This window comes from Pan paniscus, chromosome 22 (assembly GCF_029289425.2).
Source record: "Pan paniscus chromosome 22, NHGRI_mPanPan1-v2.0_pri, whole genome shotgun sequence".
In the NCBI taxonomy this organism is placed as follows: Eukaryota; Metazoa; Chordata; class Mammalia; order Primates; family Hominidae; genus Pan; species Pan paniscus.
In genome coordinates, this window is record NC_073271.2 from 30,227,050 (window position 1) to 30,249,950 (window position 22,901).

A 22,901-nucleotide genomic window follows, 5' to 3' on the forward strand; every position below is an offset into this window, starting at 1 on the left:
TGTTTGCAACTTTGGCTGAATGTAGAATTCTAGGTTAGAAAGCACTTTCCTTCAGAAATTTGAAATCATAAGACCATAGGAATTTTCTAGCCTCTAGCCTCTGTGCTCTAAAATTTCAGTTAGGTACCTTGACAAAAGTTTTTCTTGGACAGTACTGGCCCTTGGTGGGTTCTTTCAGTACGGCAGCTCCGTGCTGGGACTGTGATTCTCCCTGCTCTCTCCTGCTTAGAGCCCCTTTTGTTTAGCTCTTGGACCTCCTGGACTGATAGACTTGGTTTCATGCCTTTGCTCTTAATTTTCATCTCTTTGCTCTTTCTAGGGCAGTTTCTAAACTTTATCTTCCAACCCTTCTGTTGAAAAAGAATAAAATTTCTGTTGAGTTTTTCAATTTTAAGAGCTCTTTTGTTCCCGAAATCTTTTTTTATAGTCTCTTATTCTTGTCTTATATCTTGTATCTTCTCATCTCTGAAGGTACTGTCGTCTTCCACTCCCGCTTTATTTACTTCAAGATAGTTTTTTCTGTGTTAATCTTCCATGTTAAAGGCTTTTCTCCGATATATGCTGATCTGCTTATTTTTAATAGGGTGGAGCATGCTGGCATCACGATTGGGCTTGCAACGGCCTGGCTGTTTGTTGGGTTAAGTCCTGCGATATCTTTAGAATAAGTCAAGCTTTCCAAAGAAAGTTTTGAGTTTTAAACTGAAGGATAAAAGGCCTTTTGCCATGACTGTGAGAGCCAAGTGGGGAAAGAACACAGGGGCCCCATCATTCACAGCCTGCATTTTTTCCTTAATCTCTTTGGTACAGTACTACCATTTAGAGCTGTGCCTGTGCCCTCCAATGCAGAGCCCTCTTTTTTATCTGCCGCAGAGTATAAACCTTCAAATATGCATCTCAGGATCCAACTAGTCCTTAAACTTTTGACCAATTGTATTTATTTTAGTGTCACTTCACCCCCACTTCCCAGAGGTGCCCAGTGTTGGTATGGTTGATTCTTAGTTTTTCCCATTGTTGATTTTCTGCTTCTACTTCCTTTCTTCCAAAATGTTATTGCTAATGTTTCTTCTCGTATTCTTGTAAGGTTGTACCTGAAAAAAAAAATCCTGCACAATATTTGCATCAAAACATCACATTGTTTACCTTGAATATATATCATTTTTATTTGACAATCATACCTCCATAAAGCTGAAAAAAATCTCTTTACAGTAGTTCTAGTAGGTTTTCAGGTGGGAGCATAATTAGGTGCTTGTGTTGAATCCTCTGGCTTGCCTGGAAATTCTGGTACTCACCCTTTAACCTTTTGAAGGTTGAAATTTCAGAGCCTATTGCCCATTTCTGCCCTTCCCTGAGATAACATGTTGCCTACCAGAAGCACAGTTGGAGTTTTAAAGTTCTGCTTATTTCTAAGTGCTAAGCGATGAAAATTGTTCACATTTCAAAGGGGCCTTAAAAGCTGCGTCGTTGGCTGGGCACAGTGGCTCATGCCTGTAATTCCAGCACTTTTGGGAGGCTGAGGCTGGTGGATCACTTGAGCCCAGGAGTTCGAGACCAGCTTGGGCAACATAACGAAACCCCATATCTACAAAATACACAAAAGTTAGCCACATGTGCTGATGCACACCTGTAGTCCCAGCTACTCAAGAGGCCAGCTACTCAAGAGGCCGAGGCAGAAGGATTGCTTGAGCCTGGGAGGTCGAGGCTACAGTGAGCTACTATTGTGCCACTGTACTCCAGCCTAGGCGGCAACAGAGTGAGATCCTGTCTCATTAAAAAGAAAAAAAAAAAAAGGCTCTATAGGTGATTCTTTTATACAATGTGTATTGAATACCACTCATCAAAGCTATTTTATTGTGAGTTTTAACATATTCCATAAAATGACACATGTACGGTCTAGTAAACAGTTATTTGTGGTAGTTATGTTTTGTAAATTTACCTCAAACACTGCATGAGTGAATTCTGAATCGTTGCCCCTTGCGTGAGATTCCTTCCAGTGTATGGTCATGTCATTTTTGTCAATACATGTTTGTCAGTCAATACATGACCTTGCTTCATGTGTGTTTCTGTTTAAAGACAACATAGTTACTAATTGTTGATAACATTGCTAACAGTGATAACATTGTGCTCAAGACCGATAGCGCTAGAACTCATGCCTGCATTGTGCTAGATAAGCTTCAATTTTCTTCCTAAGGCACATCACATCCTTACGCTTAGGAACACTAGACAGCCCTTCAGCACTGCACTTGGGAGCCATTTTAAACAATGAAATGACCCCCAGAAAGCACACATGCAAAAAAACATGGTACTAAATAGACAGCCAAAGGACCCTTGTTTATGATATGTGAGCTGAAACAAGGGCGAAACATTGCCTTTGTCTGCCTCAGCTGGGAATGTGTGCAATAGGGGACTGCAGTTTTCCACCATGCTGTGCATGTGTGCATATCTACAGATGACTGCAGTATTGTTGGGGGTATTGATTTGGGGGCTACAAATAAATTTTAGCAAGTAGGCAAATTGGCATATATGGATTCCATGATTAATGAGAATCACTTGGAATTGTGAAGCAAATACCTATGTAACCACACCACCCATAAGAAATAGAACATTACCAGCACCACCACCCGCTTCCTGCCAAGGAGGCTCATTCCACTTTCAGAAAGTTCTAAACTTTAAAGGATTTTCTGATTGACCTTAAATCTGTCTCTGGCTTTTACTCCCAAGTTCTACCTCTGAAGTGCTATCCCCTCCCCCACTTCTCTTTGAAGAGAAATGTTGAAGATAAATGTATTCTGAAGTCTCAAAATCAGACATCATGTTCTTCACTCTCTGGGTGTATAGCACAGGGCATAGATTTCAGACCCTTCACCATCTTGCTCTTCTGTTTTTTCCTCTGGATAACTTTGAGGCAGTTGAGGTTCCTTTTCATATGTGGCCTCCATGTTTCAGTAATTGAGGAGAGACACTGCTAATAATGCAACAAAATGAGAGCCACCATTCCCTAGGGCTTGCCCCCTTCCAAGTCTAATTTGGAATCTCACTGGCATACCCTAAGGTAGGCCCCCTGTAAAGTCCTGTTGTCTCTTCATAGGAGTTTCTGACTCTCTTTCCAGCTTTCCATGGCTTTTCAGAGTTGAGGTTTTTTTTTGTTGCTGTATTGTTCCCCATATGCTTCAGGAGTTGAACATCCATTTGGTTTTGTATTTTAATCCCAAGAATTTTTAGAAGTTTGGATGCACTGTTAAGTGTTTCTGCCTGTGCCTTAGATGTTGTTTCTGTCTTTTGTCTTATTTCTAGTTCTTCTACTCTGCATCTCTCCTTTTGACTAGTGGGATGTGCATTAACTTCATTATGCATCTCTGTCTTTCAAAAAATACTCTGTTTTCCTCTTTGCAGTGAAGATCTTTTAAATTTTATGACTCAGTATAATCTTTTCTTCCTTTCTAGTTATATTAAGTACAGTTAGCAACTTTTATTTCTCAATTCTCCATTTATTCTTTGACTAGTCATCAAACATTTATTGAACGTGTATTGTAAGCCAAGTTCTTTGGACCTCCAGCATCTAATAACCATGAGTAAGAAGCAATTTGAAGAGGTTTAAGAATAGGGACAGACTCCTATATAATTACACTTGCAAGATGTATGTGGAATGCGAGCGATACCTATGGGGTTACAGAAGAAAGACACGTTTATAGAAAGTAGCTGGATCTTTTCGAAAAAAACAGTTTGAGATAAATTTCATGTATCTTACAATTCACCCATTTGAAGTGTACAATCCAGTGGTTTTTAAAGTTGTGCAACCATCACCACAGTCAGTTTTAGAACATTCATAATCATTAGTTGTCACTCCCCAATTCTCCCTCCCCACACCTATTCTCTCCCCACTATCCCCTGGCTCAGACAATTACTTACCTACTTTCTGTCTGTATTTGTCTATTCTGGACACTTTAAAAAATATTCCTCTGTCTATGATTATATATAATTTGACTGGCAGCTCCCAATCCCCCCTCCCCATAACCACCTAAGCCTTTGGTAACCACCATTCTACTCTATGAGATCAACTTTTTAAAATGTCATGAGTGAGATTATACAGTATTTGTCTTTCTTTGCCTGTCTTATTTCATTTAACATAATTCAGAGAAACACAAAACCACTGAGGGTTTTGTGGGTGCGGTGGCTCATGCCTATAATCCAGCACTTTGGGAGGCTGAGGTGGGTGGATCGCTTGACGTCAGGAGTTTGAGACCAGGCTGGCCAACATGGTGAAACCCTGTCTCTATCAAAAACAAACAAATCAACAACAACAACAACAACAAACCACATTGAGATATCACCTCATGTCTGTCAGGATGGCTATTATGAAAAAGACAAAATACATATGTTGACGAGGCTATGGAGAAAAGGAACTGTTGCACACCGTTGGTGGGAATAAATTAGTACAGCCATTGTGGCAAACAGTATGGAGATTTCTCAAAATATTAAAAATAGGATGACCATATGATCCAGCAGTCTTACTACTGGATAAATGGAATAAAATCAGCATCGAAGAGGTGTCTGTATTCCTGTGTTCGTTGCAACACTATTCACAATAGCTGAGATGTGGATCAACCTAAGTGTCCATCAGTGGATGAATGGATAAAGAAAGTATGGCATACATACACAATAGAATACTCTTCAGCCATAAAAAAGGAAATCCTGTGCAACAACATGGATGAGCCTAGAGGACATTATGTGAAGTGAAATAAGCCAGACACAGAAAGACAACATATGATCTCCCTCATATGTGGCATCTGAAAAATTAGCTGAATCTTGATGCATGTTTTTATTCCTATAATTCCTTTGTGTTTGTGTCCTTTCTCTTCCCTGCTCTACAGAGTAGAGCAGTCCATCAGGTGCCTTCCTCCCACCACTTGAATTTAAGCATCACTGCAGTTGGCCTAGTTGATGGACATGCTTTTTGTCTGTTGTTGAGCAAATTATACAAATCTGACTTTTTTGTCAAAGTCCATGTTTGTCATTCTAGGAATGTATGATTTTAAGAACTTCTCTTAACCCAGTCCACCAGGTGATATTTTTGCTAAACCTTACATGGATATGTAGAAGATTCATTTTCTTATAAACCTTTTGTCTCTACCATCTAAATCTTTGGTTGACTGTTCCCCCCCCTGGTTTTCTTGTCACTCCAGTGCTGTCTCCCTTCTACCCTGTGAAGAGGTTGAAATATAAGGCGAAGGCAGGGAACTGAATTGTGCATGAAGGCATGCAATCAATAAGGCAGGTGGCTCAGTAATGCCTACCTGATTCCTGCTCCCACTATCCATTTCACAAGCTTAGGCATTTCCTTTACTTGCTGTCATAGTAACCAGGACTCCTGCCAGTCTTCCCGTTTATCTTTTATCTGTGAGTGCATCTGAAGGGGGATGGGGAGTATAGAAATGGAAACTCTCAGCAAGAGGATCATGGACTTTAAAATGTCCTTAGAATAGCAAGCAGGGTACCTTCATTTTGGCATTGTTTCTAGCTGATGCAGTAGTATTTACCACAAATAGTCACCCACTGGGGTTGTCATTTTTCCATTTCACATTCAGACAAGACTCCAATATTATTGGTGAGAAAGAGTGAAACTTTTATGTTCCTTAAATTAGTGTTGGAGAAGATCATTGCTTAAAATCTTTTACAAACTGCAATTCAGCCAGAGTCATTCATCTTTGGGAGGATGAGAAGCCAGCTAGCTTCCTACTAGAGTGTGGTTCTCACTTTTGTTTGCACCTGGGGAGCTTTAAAAAAATCTTAGTGTCCAGGATTTTTGAATTCCTAAGCCAGTTGAATTGAAATATCTGAGGGTAAGATGCAGACACCTTTATTTTTAAAGCTCCCAGGTGATTCAAGTGCTGAGAAATACGTTGGTGATTTCTGCCCTTTTCCTTTGACTTACCCAAATCATGAAAGGAATGATTGATTATATGCAAGTGAGCCCCCAAATCTGTCCTTAAATGAATGACATCTGAATGATATTCTTTGATTTGAAACCTCAGAAATTAGTTGATTAAGGAACAAAGGTACATTATTATTGAACTAGAGATTAATGTTAACCAAGGCACATGACTAACTAATATATAGCTGACAACTAGTAAGTTCACACAAGGTTGGATCTCCTATAATTATGTCTTCCCTTCTGCTCAGTGGGTTCGTTTTTTAAATTTATTTGCTCATAGCCTTTTGATTCCAATGCTGGTATTGATGGCTTAGCAGGCACTTGGTGCAGGGGCCCCTTGGATGGGTAAGTGTAGTTTATGACTTAAAGGCATTTTGCCTACCATGCAGCTCAAGTTGCTTTACTCCTCAGTCATCTGCTTTTTACGTTTGCAAATTCAGCCATGCATTATCTCACTGAGAAGATAACGATGCCTCTGCCTTGTTCTTGGGTCCTTCGTTTTGGCCCAGGATTAATGTGTGCTGAACTCAGATCAGTTACTGGACCAGTCATTGGCTTCTTGCTCCTGTTTTCTTTTTAACCTCCATTCTTCTCTGAGTTCTTTTTGTTTTCATCACATTGCCCAAAGAGTACTTCTTAATGTTGGATTTCCCAGGTCTCAAGAGTCTTATTCCTGGCTGCATGGCCATAGAATGGGCAGGCTCCTGTTTCCACATCCCTTGGCTTCATTGACCACTGTGGTGTCAGGGCCAGACTTGGTCTTGTCCTATCACGTCTTTTTGGTGCACTCTGATTCTGGGACCAGTACTTCTGGATTCCAGTTTTTCCTCTCATTCCCCAAGAGACAGAGTAACCAGTTGTAATAATTAATGATGCTGGAAGTACCAGCTTGCAAGACTCTTTCAGTAACCTCTGGAAGCCACCTGTTTATACCTCTCTGATTATTACTATATTGTTAAAAGCCTGGATGGACACGGAGTCAGTGAATGAGTTTTCAGTGTCCAAGTGTAGATCTGGGACTTGAAGACAGAATTTACAAATTATGGCATCTGTGGCAAGATAGCGGTTGGGATAGACTTGGGAGAAGAAATTCTTTAAAGGAAAAATTGAATTTGTTGCAAAAGAAGTTTGTCACTGAAACACGTTTTAATTGCTCATCGTAAAAGAAATCAGAGTGTAAAAGAAAAAAAAATGGAATACTCCACTTGTTTTGCTACCTGGGGAAGACTAATACCTTGCATAGTCATCCGTTCTTTTTTCCATGTTTGTCTACATAGTCCTTTTTTTTCTTTTGGAAGATACATGGATGTACTCTCCATGCTGGTTTTATTTTATTATTAAAATGTTTTTATGCCAGTATGTAAGGATCATACCCCATCCCAACCCCGACAGGGTTTCACTCTGTTACCCAGGATGGAGTGTGGTGCCACAGTCATGGCTCACTGCAGCCTCATCTTCCCTAGCCTCAAGCAATCCTCCTATCTTAGCTTCCTGAGTAGCTGGGTCTACAGGTGTGTCCCACCATGCCCAGCTAATTGTGTGTGTGTGTGTGTGTGTGTGTGTGTGTGTGTGTGTTTTGTAGAGATGGGATTTAACCATGTTGCTCAGGCTGGTCTCAAACTCCTGGGCTCAAGCGATCTGCCTGCTTCAGCCTCTCAATCATCCATGTTTTTTTTTAAATTTCTATAGGTGTTTTTGGGAACAGGTGGTGTTTGGTTACATTAATAAGTTCTTTAGTGGTGATTTCTGAAATCTTGGTGGATTTTTAAATGGTTGTATAGTACTTATTCAATCAGTGGAAATCATTTATTGAACCAGTCTCCATTGGGCAATGAGATTTCCATTCATTCACTATCCTAATAACTTTATGATGAGCATTTTTCATAGCTAAGTCTGGTACATGGGTATGGTAGTTTGCTTAAATTCCTAGAATGCTGGGTGTGTCCCGCAGACCCTGGCCTACGGATGAAATGAGTACTCAGACACAGGTATGCAGTGTAAGAGCAGCTAGTTGACTGCCTGGCTCTAGTGGCCAGAGCAGCCCCAAGAAGCTGGAACTGCTTGGTTTTATTCAGTGCCGGCACAATGCTGAAAACATGGAGCAAACACAACCTGTAGGTAATTAACATTTATTGCCCCCCTTTCAGAGAACCTCATGTGAGAGGATGATCAAAGATCAGTTCCTGGTCAGCATAAGTAAACAAGCCTCTTTAAGATAAATTCCCCTACACTCCCTTGTACCTACTCCTTGGCCTCTGCCTCAGGGTTATAGAACAGCTGCCTTCAGCTCTTCTCCCCTGGGGCTCTGCAGAACCTTCCGACCTTTCAGAAGGTTTAGGTCCTTTCCCTGTAGTTTTTCCCACCACTCTGACTGATCCCCCACACTAGAAGTAGCTGTGGAGTTAAAGGTGTACACATTTTAAATTAATATACATTGCCAAATTGTCTTCCAGAAAGTTTACATTTTTACCAATAGTGTAGATGAGTGTTTGAAGAAACTGAAATCTTAATGTTCTAGGCAAAATAGTGCCATAGGTGGAAGAAAACAAAGGCTTCTACCTATACTAAATTCAGTACCCATGTTGATTCTACCCCAAATATAAATTTCATAAGAATTTTCTCCCTTCCTTTCGTCTGCTGTTAGTTCAGACCCACTCTGAGAGCACCCAAAGTGGCCCTCTTTCCCTCCTGACGGGGTATTCATTTTCAGGGTCTGGCTGAAATCTGCTTTCTTCAACCAACCAGTTAGTAGTAGTAATTCCTTCTTTTGAGTTCTTGTGGCATCATTGCTTTTCACATCAGTATTGCCTGTGTTTGAATCTGCCTTTATTAGTAACTTACAAGTGTCTGCCTTCCTATCTGTATCGCAGACTTTTTAGGGACAGGGACTTGGTGTTCCATTTCCCTGCGGCTACCCTTTTGGAGATGGGCTTCCTAGCGAGCAGCTTGGACATACTTGTCTTGAGGAAGACACTTTGAGAAGAATGTTTCCAGATAAATGTTAAGTTGAACCAAAATGGCAATTTCCTAAGTTTCAGCCTACATTTCTGATACCTGCAGAATTTGGTCTGCCCATAAGAGATCATTCACTTTGCCCTTTCACTCCACATGCAGGTGTCAGGATGTATGTATCTCCTGTGTATGTATGTATCTCCTTAAATGACTTGTGCCATTTAAGTTATTTTAAAATGGCTTCCCCATAAAGATGCGTGATGTTTTCCCGCATGTAACTGTTTCTCAGAAAGATGATTATATAAATACCATATTCACGAGTGCTTTTTAGGTAATATATTAACTTAAACAATTCTTAAGATTCTACACTATAGCCTGACAATTAAATGACCACTTGAAAAGCCTGATCTGTGAATCTGCAGTATTTTTTTTCAACATTATTTAAAAAATTTTAAAATTTGGGGTATTTTTGTTTTTGCAGAGCACACAGCATTGGTTTATTCAAAGAGTTTTTCTCTGCATTACACTATTATTTTCTTATTACACTTTATGTACAGTTAGACCCTTGAACAGTGTAGGGGTATGCATAATTGAAAATCTGTGTGTAAACTTTTGACTCCCCAGAGACTTTACCAATAGCCTACTGTTGACCTGGAAGCCTTACCAATGTTATTTTGTATGTTATGTGTATTATATACTGTATTACAATAAAGTAAGCTAGAGAAAAAGCAAGTTTTTTTTTCCAAAATGTTGTGACTCTTCAAAAAATTTTCCAATATATTTATTGAATAAAATTCGCTTGTAAGTGGACGTACACAGTTTCAACCTGTATTGCTCCAGGGTCACTGTATTTTGGTTCCTGTCTCTTCTTTCCCCTCCCATTTACCTACTGTTTTAAAGCCTGTTAAGTCTTTATTCATTAGTTACTCCACATTTCTTTCTTTCTTTCTTTCTTTCTTTTTTTTCTTTTTTTTTTGAGACAGAGTCTCAGCTCAGTACAACCTCCTTCTGGCTCAAGTAATTTTTGAGCCTCAGCCACCCGAGTAGTTGGGACTACAGGCATACACCACCGCGCCTGGCTAATTTTTATATTTTCAGTAGAGATGGGGTTTTGCCATGTTGGCCAGGCTGGTCTCAAACTCCTGGCCTCAAGTGATCTGCCCGCCTTGGCATCCCAAAGTGCTGGGATTACAGGAAAGAACCACTGCGCCCAGCCTACTCCATGTTTCTTAAAAATGGCCTATTTAATATGATTCATAAGCAAAGGAGTACAGCATTTAAATTTTAATAAGTGTTTTCTATCTTTGACCTTTACAAAGCCTATAAAGGTTACTTTTCTAGTCACTTCAAGTTATAACTTCAGGTTCAGGCCTGTGGAGGTAAGTAATCACATTTGAACATGTACTTAGGCATCTTTATGTTTCTTAGTGTTCTAGACTTGTCCTTATTGAATTTTTTTCTAATTTAAAAAGTAGTTTCTGTGTTCGATAATTTTTATTCCTTAATTACCTAGAGGACTGAAACTCCTGATTCAATAAATTGTTGGGCAAAAGAGGTTCTCTACAATGAAGAATATTTGATCAAACAGTTCCTGTGGAATCAATTTCATAGTTGGGCTTTGCTTATGTCATTAGACAAGGCTGGCACTTCACATATTTTTATGTAGATGGTTCTCCCAAGGTCTGCTAGAACTTCAGCCACTTTCCATGACACCCATTTGACTGTTGAAAAGTTAGGGCTCACAGATTTTCAGATTGCTGTGAGAATGTCAATGCAGAATTCACAGGGACATCCTTTCTATTTGAAAATTTAAATTGCAAGGAAATTTTTTAAAGGAAGTAAGATTTGGAATTAAGATTCAGCAAAGAATGGGAAAGACTTTTACATGTACATTTTCACAGGTTTTGACAGTTCTGTGTCTTGGCTCTGCCTTCCCTGAGTCCTGCCTGCTCTTGAGTGTTGTATAACTCTTTGTAACGTGAGGCGGGCAGGGTGTAGGTAGATGCTGCATGCTGTTGAATGTTGTGGATTCTATGTGTGCTTTATTTTCTGGGGAACTAGGGTGTGGTAGTGCTAGCTGGGTATATTGGAGAGGCCACTGGCTTAAAACTGTCTTTCCCATAGAGTCTAATTTCCAAGATAATTTTGTTGACAAGTTTCTCTTCTGGGATGAAAATATGTTTAATTAGGTTAAACGTTGGTCACTGACTAGTGGTGGTGGTTATGATACTTCCATGAATTCTTAGCTTCAGTAACCTTCCTGAGTGGGGATTTTATTTGGGGGACAAGGAGAGATTCCTTTCTTCCTTTCATTCTTCCCACCTTTTTGCTCTCATCTTTTACTACAGCAACTTTTCCCATTAGCATCTCTAGAACTGTGGTTTTCAAAATATGGTTTGAGGACTCTTGGGCTTTACGGGGGACCCTTTTAGAAGATCATTGTGAAAACAGTAGTGAGTAGAACAGCTGGTACGTTAGCATGAATCTAGTCAGCAGCATTAACTTTTCCTAGCAGTACATGTATTCTTCATTGCTATGCAGTTGCAGTTTTCAAAACTGGCTTCACTGCAGAATGTCCTTCAGAATGATGAGTGGTACCAGAGTAGTATTTAGTCTTGGTAGGGGCTTTAAGAAGTTGTTGAGTTCAACCTCCCACCCATGCAGATATTAATCCAACAGCCATCCTGTATCTATTTATGTACTTCAAGTGATGGGAAGGTCACTACTTCACAAGGCAGCCCACTGCATTTTCATACAGCTGTATATTTTTGGAAATATGTTCTTGTTTACAAAATGCAGCTTGATTTCTCTAATTTTTACCCTTTGATTCTAGTCCACTCTTGGAATCCAATCAAAATAAAACAAATCTACCTTTTGCATAATAGCCCTGCAAATATTTGAAGTTAGCTCTTGGGTTCTCCCTAAGTCTTTTGTAGGCTAAACATTAGTTTTAGTAATTAATATAAAAAATTAGCTTTAATTTTTTCTAGGATTAATTACCTTTTTTATAAGTATTATACTATTTCGTTAAATTTTTGGATAGTACTTTATCTTACCTAATCAGCAAATAATTATAATGTAATTTTAACATTTATATTTATATGTGTATTGGAATTTGATATTTGAAATGTATAAAATATTTAATTAATTTCACTTCTAGATGAATTGTAGGTATTTTTGAAATACAGTATTGGTGTGAACAGCATTTTGGTACTGCGTGAAGTAAATGGGAAAACATTAGTATTGTAATTTTGCCTCAGTGTTACAGTTACCACCTTGATAGTGAGCTTTGTTGTATATGAAAAGTGGCTTCAAGTTATGTTAGAGATAGAAGGAAACTTAGAGTTCCTTGAGGAAAGATAGGAGTAAGTAAGCAAGAGACCCTCTTAAAGGAGGTACAATTAGCACAGCTATTTCTAGCACCTGTTCGATGATGTGTGGCCCATTTTAGACGTTGGGAATACAGTCATGTACAAGATAGACAAGGGTCCTTGCTCTTCTGTAGCTTACATTCTGGTTAGTGAAAGAATATTTTTAGATTGCTGTAGTGCTGTTAGAAGTAAAAAAAGAATGACATCAGGAGAACTGGGGGATGGAGGTGCATTTTGGTGATGAAGATATCAGAATTGGGGGGCATAAAAAGACTTTCATCAAACTTTGTATGCCTCCAGCAGATGTTGAGAATTGCAGTATGAATGTCATTTATTCATGTGAAGCTTGTAGCAACAGGAAAATTGAGAACTACTAATTTAGCAGATGAGGAAACTGAGGTACAAGTTTAAAATTGATAAATTTTAATAACATATTCAGGTTTGTATAACTCATTAGTGAATGAGCTAGGACTAGAATCATAGTCCTAGTTTTTCTAGTTTCCATTCCCATTCATTCATTCCTTTCTGTATTTTCTTTTCAAATGAATGTTTTCAGCCCTCAGTCTGTGCCTTGCCAAAAGTGTGTTTCATTGATGCATTTGGTAGGTAGAAGGAAAGAGTTGAAGGAGTTGCTTTCAGATGGGGTGAGAGAAGCCTCTCAGAAGCCTGCACAACTTCTCTTAGAATAGTTGGAATTGAGTGATTCAGAGACTTTATAAATGAGAATTATGGCAGCAAGATCATTTGTTTCCTGTAAACTATATGCTTTTGTAAGTTGAACATGGTGCTGGATTGAGCAGAACTTTTCCCCCTCTAAGCGTAAGAATTTTATTTTAATAGATCTATAGGTTTCACCAAATGAGGAACATTGAAGTTGGCAACCTGGGTTGATAAAGACATTATTAGGAGCTTGGCAGATGGAACAGTGGATTAGTGGAATCAGTTCTGAGCCCTGCAGTGAGTTGAACAGCTAAACTGATGGTATTCGTTAGATGGTACCCGATGTGTCTACTTGATGACACATCCAGTGAGGAATACACCCTCTATACCTCAGTCAGTGGCCCAGGCGCATGGTTTTATTTGTGGTGCATTTTAGGGTACATGGATTAAGGACCTGCCAGCTTCCCTCAGCCCATCACAATATAGAACCAGGGGTTGGCCAGATAGTAAATAGTTTAGGCTCTAGGGCCATGTGGTCTCTTGTAATTACAGATCTACCTTTAGCACAGAAGTAGCCATAGACACTATGCAGATGTGTGAGTTGGCTGTGTTCCAGTTCAACTTTATTTGCAAATACAGGTAGCAAGCCAGATTTGGCCCAAGAGCCCTGGTTTGCCAACCCTGCTTTATGGTGAGGTAAGGTCTATGGGGCGTTATTTTTGCTCCTCTTTCCACCTTTCGTTTTATACTTCTGGGTGTTTTGAAATTAAAGTGAGATGAATGTGGCCATTCCAGTAGTCTACAGTTTGACCTTGACGTACTGAAGTCAAACAGTTTTTTTTTTTTTATATTTTCCTAAGTTACATTCTTGTTAGGTAGCCTTTCCCCTTTTTGAGACAGATGTAAGAAGAAAATGTTTTTTACTTTATAAGCTCTTACTTCAGGAGAGGGTAATAAGTTTTATACTGTAAACACTTCAGTTGGAACTTAAAAGATATTGAGATATATTCCTTTTTAATCAGGCAAAACTGGAATTGAAATTTATTTGGGTAGCTAATCAGAAAACTAATCAATCAAATGTTTTTTTCCTTTTTTTTTTGAGTGCAAAGCTGAGACCCGACTCTTTATTTGGATAGACTGTTCCTTTACCTTATCATACGTTAATTGATGTAATGCCAGGTCAAGAAACAGCATTTTCAGTTAAATGAAATACTGTGCTGCTGTTAATAATGAGTCCTCTGCAGATGTATGGCGATGTCTTTGTGAACTATAATGAAATGTGAGAAGAATGTAGTCTTCATATGATTAGAACTGTCTAGGAATGTGTTTGATACAATCATAAGGATAAATTGCCTTAGACTTTTTACCTACTGTTAATGGGAAGAGATTTTGGCCTGAATTTTTATTGTCTTCAGGAAATTTCTGTTTTATCTTAAGGTTGGTTAAATATATAAACAACGATTCAGTAGGAATTTAAAAAATCCCTAATGGACTTCAATATGAAAAGAAAGTAAAGAATGTTTTTTTCTAAGCCTTAAGCCAATACTTAGCACATTTCATACCATTTTAGCAGCACTTGTCAGAAAGAAAATTTTAAAAATATAGTGGATTTTGTTTGGTTGCCAGAATGCACACTTAAACTTGTTCTGCAATTTTTTCTTCATTTGATCCCCAAATGAACCTCTGGAAGGTAGCCTATTCTTAAGTTTCCTCCTGCACTTTCAAATCACCCTGCTTGCACCTCTTCACGTAGGTCTTTGAGGAGATGTGCACCTTGTCTTTGCCAAGGTGTGCCTCTGGCTTCCTCCCCGATGGTTTCCACAGCTTTCCTTCTCCTTGCAGCAGGCGTTTCCACTTAATAGCTGCCCTGTCAGCATCTCTCTAGAGATCCCATCCCAAATCTGTAAACCTTCTTGGCTTTTTTTTTTTTATGAAGATAAAATATGTAACAATAAGACACTAGACCATATAGTGGTTATCCAGTAAATCATAGTTGCTGTTTTAGAAATCCTGCATTTTATCGTCTTGCATGGTCCGCTCCTTTTTGACTACCAACTTGCCCATGTGTTTTCTCCTAAAACACGTTTCTCAAGTTGCTTGTCCCTGGAGCCCTGGCATTTTCTCCTCCTCACCATTGTTCTCATACCTCTACCATGGGAACCTTGGCAGCCTGCTTTCTGGCCCCATCTTGCCAAATGCCCATGTAGCTACCACACTGCGGCTTTTTCTTGATCTCTGTCCTCTACCCCATTGTCATTCTGGACAAGGCAGTCTCCCGATTTTCCTTGTCCTATTTGATGATACGTTTTATATTTGCTTCTCTGACTTTGAGTCCTCTTGTTAGCCCCTAAATGTTTGTACTCCCCAAGGTTCTGCTGGTGATCTCCTTTCCTCTCCCCCTCCACCCTTTCTATTGATCTCACCTCCTTCTCAGGCTTCAGAGAGCCGTCTGTGCAGGTGACTATGAAATGTGTATTTCTCATCCACCTGCTTTGAGCTTAAGATTTACATCTGGAGAGGTCAACCTAGGGGAGCCATGGCATCTGAGACTCAGCGTGTCTTAAACCAGATTCATCTCTTAACTGTCCTCACCAGCTTCTCCAGCTCTCCTTTTAGCTGTAATGACAGTTGCACTCTCTCAGCCACCAGATTGTGGTGCCCTTCTTCGCCACATCTTGCCTTCATTCTCCACATTGCATTCGTTGCAGTTTTCAGGCTTATCCTTATAAAGTATCTTTTCTTCCAAAAATTGCTTGTGTATACATATGCATAGAGAGATATCTGGAAAGGAATTCACCAGAAAGTTTAATTCACCATCCAGTCTATCTCTGGGTAATGGGATTCTATATTGTTCAAGCTTTTTTTTTTTTTTTTTAAATAACAGGCCTTAATTACTCATAGACTTGTGCCCAGTGTATACCCGTCTATCTTCTCAGCACTCCCTTGCCCTGAACCCCATCACTGGGGCTCAGTTGCTGGTTCATTCATTCTTTGTACCTCCGGTCATCATTTTCCGGGTGCCTTTCAAGTAAACTTTCCTTAGTGAAACTCTTCTTCCAGCTGAATGTTTCTTCCTTTTGTGAGCCCTCTGGTCTCTATGCTATTTCCTGTATTCTGCCCTCTGCTCTCCATACATGTGTATTTTGTGTTCTGTCCTTTATTAGATTGTAAGCTCCATGAGGGCAGAGTTTGGGTCTGATTACCCATCCTTTCCCCCTTTTGGTTACAGTCTCCCAGTTTTTCTTTGGGAGACAACACCTTTTCCCCCTGGCTACAGTTTTGGTGGGATGGGCAGTTCAGGTGTCCTGCCAACAAGATACTCTTCTCCTGGAATTTGAATTTTGAGTCATGGGATACAAGGACTGACAGTGATTGGCACTGATTCAGCCTGGCCGAGGTGCTCTGAAGAAGCCACTCATTAGTTCCTGCCTCCCAGATCCCTGGAGCTGCCCTGGTCCATGAACTCTCCGAAGCCTGGTTCTTCAGATATTCCTCGTATCTGTGAGCTATCTCATATCCTTACAATAAATTCTCTCTCTCTTTTATTTTAAGTTAACCAAAACCAGCTTCTGTTGCTTTTACCCAACGATTCCTACCAGTAGAGCTGTTATGATTGGAACTGAGCAGACTTAATCATTCTAGCTCTTATATTAATTATATTAATTCTGATGCTTTTTTTTCTTTTCTTTAAAAACACAAACAAAAACAGCCAGAGACTGCTGCTACTTTGAAACGTACGATAGAGGCCCTGATGGACAGAGGAGCAATAGTGAGGGACTTGGAAAACCTGGGTGAACGAGCGCTTCCTTATAGGATCTCTGCCCACAGTCAGCAGCACAACAGAGGCGGGTAAGTTTCTTCATGAAGTCTTGAAAGATGTTTTTGATAGGCTCAGTAAAGAGTACTGTTCAATTACTATTAGAAGTTCTTAAAATTTCACATTGAGACCCCTGTTGCGCCTAGGTGTCCTTTGGGTACACACTCTGGCAGTCTTGTGTTGCAGATGGGATGTGATATGCTGGCCCTTCATGGACTATGATCTGAGTTCAAAACTAGGCCATCCTAGGAGCAAAGGGCTTACCAAGTCTAGCTTGTGGAACCTTTTCCTGTCAACCTTAGCACTGTTTTCCCTGACATTTCTTTAACTTTTGCCTTTAAAATACCTTAGTGAACAGTGCTGTCCACGTACATAGTGTATCCGTTTTAAACATATGCGTTGCAAATAACAGAACGTGCTGCTTTTGACTGATATATGTAACCCAAGCCTAATCAACAAAAGAAAAATGGTAATACCTACTGCAAGTAATGATCACAGTTTGGAATTTTGTCTCCTACTGTGTACAGCAGCTTCCTCAAATACATGTCACAGATTTGATTCTGTAGTAATAACTATCTTTGTAGAAGTTCTTGGAGAACAATTTGTAGAATAGATTTGAATCTTCTCATGTTGTAGGATTTCCTAGGAGTGGGTGTTAGAGAAGATGGGAATCAGGTTTTAGCGCGGTAGGAAAAGTCCAAGAGTAGAAGAGTCAGCTCTCTCTGGCACTCAGCAACTCTGTGGCCTCCCCTTCTGTTTCCGGCTTCTTTGGGCACAGAACTCAGGTTATGGGTCTCCCATCTGCATTGCCACAAGGACCCAGCAAGACAGTCTCTGCAGATGTGCTCTGCGGCGAGAATGCTGCTTGTAGTTACGTGAGTCGAGCTGTCTTGTGCAGGTACAGTACGTGTGATAGGGCCTGAGTGGAGTCGCGTCTCACATCGAGGCTTTCTTACTGCATTTAAACCTTCTGCCGTGCTGCAAATTTCATCTTTTGATTGCTTCACCTTGTTTTGTGCTAGTGTTCAGCTTCTTGAGAACACCTCTGAAGAGAATGCCTGAGGCGTTGCTAGGCAACAGGAAATGCACAGTGGCTAGGCTTCTTCCACAGTCATAATAACAATGAGGGATGGAGAGCATGTGTGTCTGTCTGTCTGTTTCTTTTAAACTTAATCACAAATGGGTGTGGTTTTAACAGCGCAGTTATGGATCCTTTTGCCTTTTTTGTTGAAAGAGGAGCATATAAAAACTGTCCGAGAGTCATTAGCGCAGTTCTTGGATGGAAGGCAGTGAAGAAGTCAGTTTCTCCACTCATGTAGTGCTTCCAGGGGTTTCTGCCCTTTTTTCAAGTAGAGGATTTGACTTTGTTGAGAGTTGGCATGACCAGCATCCTAGGATCTGCACTAACACGTAGCCTGAGTAATGCTGACGTCACTTGTCTGAGGACCGGGCTCAAGAACTGCTGTGTTCACTCAGTTCATTTTCAGACCTCTGTGTGCAGTGGTGGGGGTTGGGGGTGGGTAGCCGTTTCTCTTTATGGGTGGAATAAATTCAGGTCCTGGAGGAGCCCACTGGGACCAAGCCAGAACTGCTGAGAACGCTAGCCCTACTTCTGGGTTCCCCCCTGGCAAAGGTGCATGTGCCTCACTGAGGAATACGTTGCAGTCACTTAGTTCATTGACTTTTAAAGATTTTATTGCTGGTTCTTTTACTTTCAGACTCCTCAACAAACAGAAGCAGTGTTCTGTATTACATATGTGTATTATACATAGACACAGAAAGGTAGTGCCCAGCTGCAGTGGGGGAGGTTCATGCTTTAAGCCTATTTTCTGGGATAAATCAGTGTCTGGTATTTATTTGTTAAAGGTAATGTTTTTTAAAGTGTGGTCTCCGAAACGCTAATTCCATAGAGATGCTCCATCAAAAAAGGAGAAGTAGGGTGTGTGTGATCAATTAGATGTGGGAAGCCTTACATGATCGAATTCCTTCTAGAGGTTCACAGTGCACATTGGCACATAAATGATGAGAAGCCCTTCAGTAAGATCCGTTCATTAATTCACTGTATTTGATTATGCTACGTTTTATTTCTATAATACTCGTGAACATTCTCCACAGTGACTTTTGGGAAATGAGGATGTGAGAGGCAAGTGTAGTTTGAAGTTACCCGAATAAAGATTTGGAATTGGGCGATAACGTTTATGTGTCTGCAGTGTGGAGCTTAAGGTTAGTCTGATATTCTCTTGGCTTCAGGCAGTGGCCCCATAATCACTAACCCTACCAGGTATTTTGTTCATTTGGCAAATTCTTTATGTGCATTAATCCATAGCCACAGAAAGTGTTAGAAACATGTAATAAGTGGATTATGTACTGGGAGACTTGCTTTTCTGAAGTGGTTGAGAAGAAACAGTGGTTTTATTGGTTACACGTTTAGCATTCAAAGTTTTGGCTCTTTTTGAACAGCCCTAGAGGCTATGACACGTATCTGAAATTACGGCAAGGCGCTGATTTGAAACCTGACAGTGGTGTGCGAGAGCCAGCTTTTGGCTGGCTAATGGAGTGAGCCTAGATGTTTCTGAGAGTCCACATTCTATCATGGTGCTGTTGGTATCGTGTGTTTGTTGCTTTTACGTTTTGTGGGGAGAAATGGTATGTCCTAGTGGTGTCCACAGGTCTCAGGTTGATTCTCACAATTGTCGTGGTTCCTGGTCTCAAGGAGTTTTCAGCCTAATCAGAGAGTTGGCTGCATAATGCTAACCTAGGCGCCGGCTGAGGGAGTGTGTGTGAAAGTGCCCAGCACAGCAGGAGTAAAGCTAGGCCTGGGGCTGACAGGTAGGTATCTCTGTTCCAATGACTTCACTGTGTATTGGGCAATTGCCTCTACTGTTCTCCCATGCCCAGCGCCCCCCGCCCCCGAAATCAACCGCCTTATCACGTACATGCCCAGTAGGCTGGAGGAAAAGAGTAGGTAAGGGAGAGCCTGTTGCTTTAGGGTTATCTGGGAAATCTGCCCAGAGGAGGAGGAGAGTATACTTTGGAAATGATACCTGATGTTTATTATTATATCAAGACTGTTTCCAGTTTATGCCAAAAATAAAAATATAGTCATTATATTTCAAATATTAGTTTGGTCAGACTCCACTTTAGAAACAGGTTGTGTTCCAGAAATTTGTCTGTAAGTCTGTTGTTTATAACTGAGAACTTATTTTCCCAGTGGAACAACTTGATGGTTAAGTTCCCAGACTAGTCCACAGAGATTTTCTTAATTCATAATCTCTGAAGGTCAGTAGAACTGGGGGAGTCATTCGTGTTCAGCTGAGGACCATTTTAAACTTGTTTTTGAAAATGCAATTCAGTGTTCCCCTTGGCAGCAGAATGGGGCCTGGATTGGGCCACCCTTATCAGGGATTGGGACAATATCTCAGCCCTCTAACTTGTTAACACTAAATAAATCATTGGTGCATGACCTGGAGCTGGGTGGCTCAGAGGCCTGGGAGTCACTCCCAGCTCTGGATTTGCTGGGGTCTCTTTCAGGCCCCCGAGATTACCTCCCCTTTGTGTCTGCACGTGCTTACCCTGACACCCTCATCTGCTCTGCGGGACAGACAAGGTGTTGGTGTGGAAAAGTCTTACTGTATTCCTGGGCGTTTGAAAGGGGAAGATGTCATTTATGTTAGAGGGAGCAGTGACAGGAGAGGCTCATTTAGACCCGTGCTAAAAAGGGGCAGGCATCTTACTGAATCATAGTAACAGTCACCCTTTGCCAGAACCACGTCACTCACTCCAGGGCTGCACGGAGCTTATGGTTCTCGGTTCTCTTTCCACTAGATGGGGCTGAGCTGAGACTGAGAGGAAACTATACAAAAAGTGCGGTCCGTATTTCAGCGTTGGGCTTGTGCTGCTTTGTAAAAGGATGCCTCTGCTCTGTTTCTACCGGGTCTGATTTTATGGCAGTGAGATTGGGCTGGCTTCCAAATGCCTGTGTATAAGAACTCTTAAGTAGAAGGTGTTTTTCTTGCCTGTTTTGCCTGTTCTTTGCCTGTTCTCATCTGCTTTAAAATTTGGATAGGTGCTTATAGCAGAGATCTGCTGGCCTACATATAAGATGCCCTTCTATTTACGGGTAAGCAGAATGATAAAAATAACCAGCTCCATGGTGAATCAGTGGAATTTTACTGACTCGCTTCCCAAATGTGTCTGCAGCTTACTCCATGAGCGCTGGCACCCTCTCTAGAGGAGATTGATTCTCCTCTGTAGTTTTCCCGTCAGCTAACATTTCCATGTTCTCGTGCCTTTCTGCCAGCGTTCTGACCCCGTTCTCGTGTGTAGGTACTCCACACCAGGTTTTCAGACAGGGCTGCTGTGGCCTTGGAGGTTTCTTTTTAGTGGCAGTGCCCCAAGATTTGTAAGGATTCTGCAGCAGGCTTAGTGTTAGTGGTTTTGAAAATGTATGAGACCCAACAGATATAAAAAGAAATGGGGCTTTTCCATGCAGAGGGTACCTCAGTTTGAAGGTGAATAATTCGCTGCCTCGGTGAAGCCTGAATCCAACAAGGTTTAACTGAGACGGTCTAGGAACTGGCATTTAGACAGATCTGTTTCCTATCTTCAAAAAGGCTCAAGGATGCTTCAGGGCTGCAAAGCCCTCCCATCCCCCCCCCCCATCCCCCCACCCACTGTGAGCCACTGAGTGCTTCAGTGGAAATTTCCACTTGTCTGCTAGGGAGAAGGGGAGGGTGAGAGAGAGACAAAGAATGTAACTCAAATTCAAGCAAGCTCTTTTTATGGAAAACTTGTAAATACAGGGTTAAGACAAAAGTGAATAAAGAAAATACAACCTTTACATTTAAGGGCACTGTCAGAAAATACATTTTTCCCCCTGGACAACTAGGGGAGTCGGGGAAGGGCTGGCAGCACCGGGCAGTCTGCATGGTGACTGAATGGTGGAGGGGCTAGGCCTCTCCAGGGGAGGGGCAGAAGGGACATGAGAGCTGCTGGCTCTCTTACAACCATGCTGCTGTGAATGGAGTGTTTTTGGTGGCATTGTTTTCCAGTATTGGGGCACAGTCTGTCTTGGGGAAGCCATTTCTCTGAGTGTTTTCAGATCTCTAGAGGGTTTGGGCCATGTAGTAGAGAGTTTTGTAGCATGTGAGTGTCTTAAGAAATATAAAGGAGGGCACATTATCACCTGAAAGATCACGTGGGCAAGTTCTACCTAGGAAGAAGTTCACTGTTGCTCCAGCTTTCAAACACTGTTACCTGCAGTGAGAAATGCATTAGTGTCCTGAACCTTTCTTGGTTACTTCTTGCCTGGCATCAGTCATCTCCTCACTTCCACTTCTGCAGAGTTAGTGTGGGTCAAAGTTACGTGCTTTTCTATAGAAAAGAGAGATGCTTTTGTGAAGCTGATAGCAACTTCATAGAAGAAGTGATTCTATAATTAGCACCACACATGTAAAAACAAACCTTTAAAATGTAAACACTGCTCGGCTTTGTGTTCAAGGCAGTGTTGGTGCTTGCATGGACCCTGGCTACCTGGTAGGCGGAACCATGTCACTTGTGCCATGTAGCACATGGTCGAAGGTGCTGGGAATGTGTAACGTAATTAGATTTTAGACTGTTTTCCCAACATGAACTGTGTACTTATTGATTCAATCACCAAGAGTAGAAGTGGAAAATGGAAAACTAGCTATTTGGAGAGCTTTTGTTAAGTAAGAATGTCAGCTTTGGGGCATGTCTAGGCAGTTGCAATATAGTCAAATCCAGACGTTTGTGCCTTGAGTGAGGAGTTGATCGTGAGTCCACGTGCGTTAGTACTTCTGGTCTTGTGTTTTGATTCTGCCTAGTTTGGCTGGGGAAGAAGCAGACACTGATAGCTCATTGTGGTTGTGGAGTCCTCTTGATTCTCTCTTTTCCCAGGGTCAGGAGGAAGTTGGGGCAGAGGGCTCTAACTCCCCTGGAGACACTGAGCCCCTTTTCTGGTCACCTTCCCTTGAACAGCAGCTCCTCTGATTGTTAGAATGGTTTCTCCATGGCAACCTTCATGAGGATGCAGGGAGCGGGCATCAAGGGAGTTAGTTCCAAGGCCATTTTTTCAGCCTAACTCCCATTTTTGTAGGTCTCTTGTGGACCTGTGCTGTCATGAGAAAGGGATCCTCGCAGGCATCAAAAGCCA

The 22,901-nt window shown here is 41.1% G+C and overlaps 1 protein-coding gene across 1 annotated transcript in view; it reads left to right on the top strand.

The window, feature by feature from the left end:
• MRPS6 (mitochondrial ribosomal protein S6) overlaps positions 1-22,901 on the top strand; it is a 69,440-nt gene that overhangs the window by 35,189 nt on the left and 11,350 nt on the right. Inside the window, exon 2 of the mRNA XM_034947894.4 lies at positions 16,622-16,761. Coding sequence (XP_034803785.3) covers positions 16,622-16,761 — 140 coding nt within the window. The remainder of the gene's footprint in view (positions 1-16,621; positions 16,762-22,901) is intronic.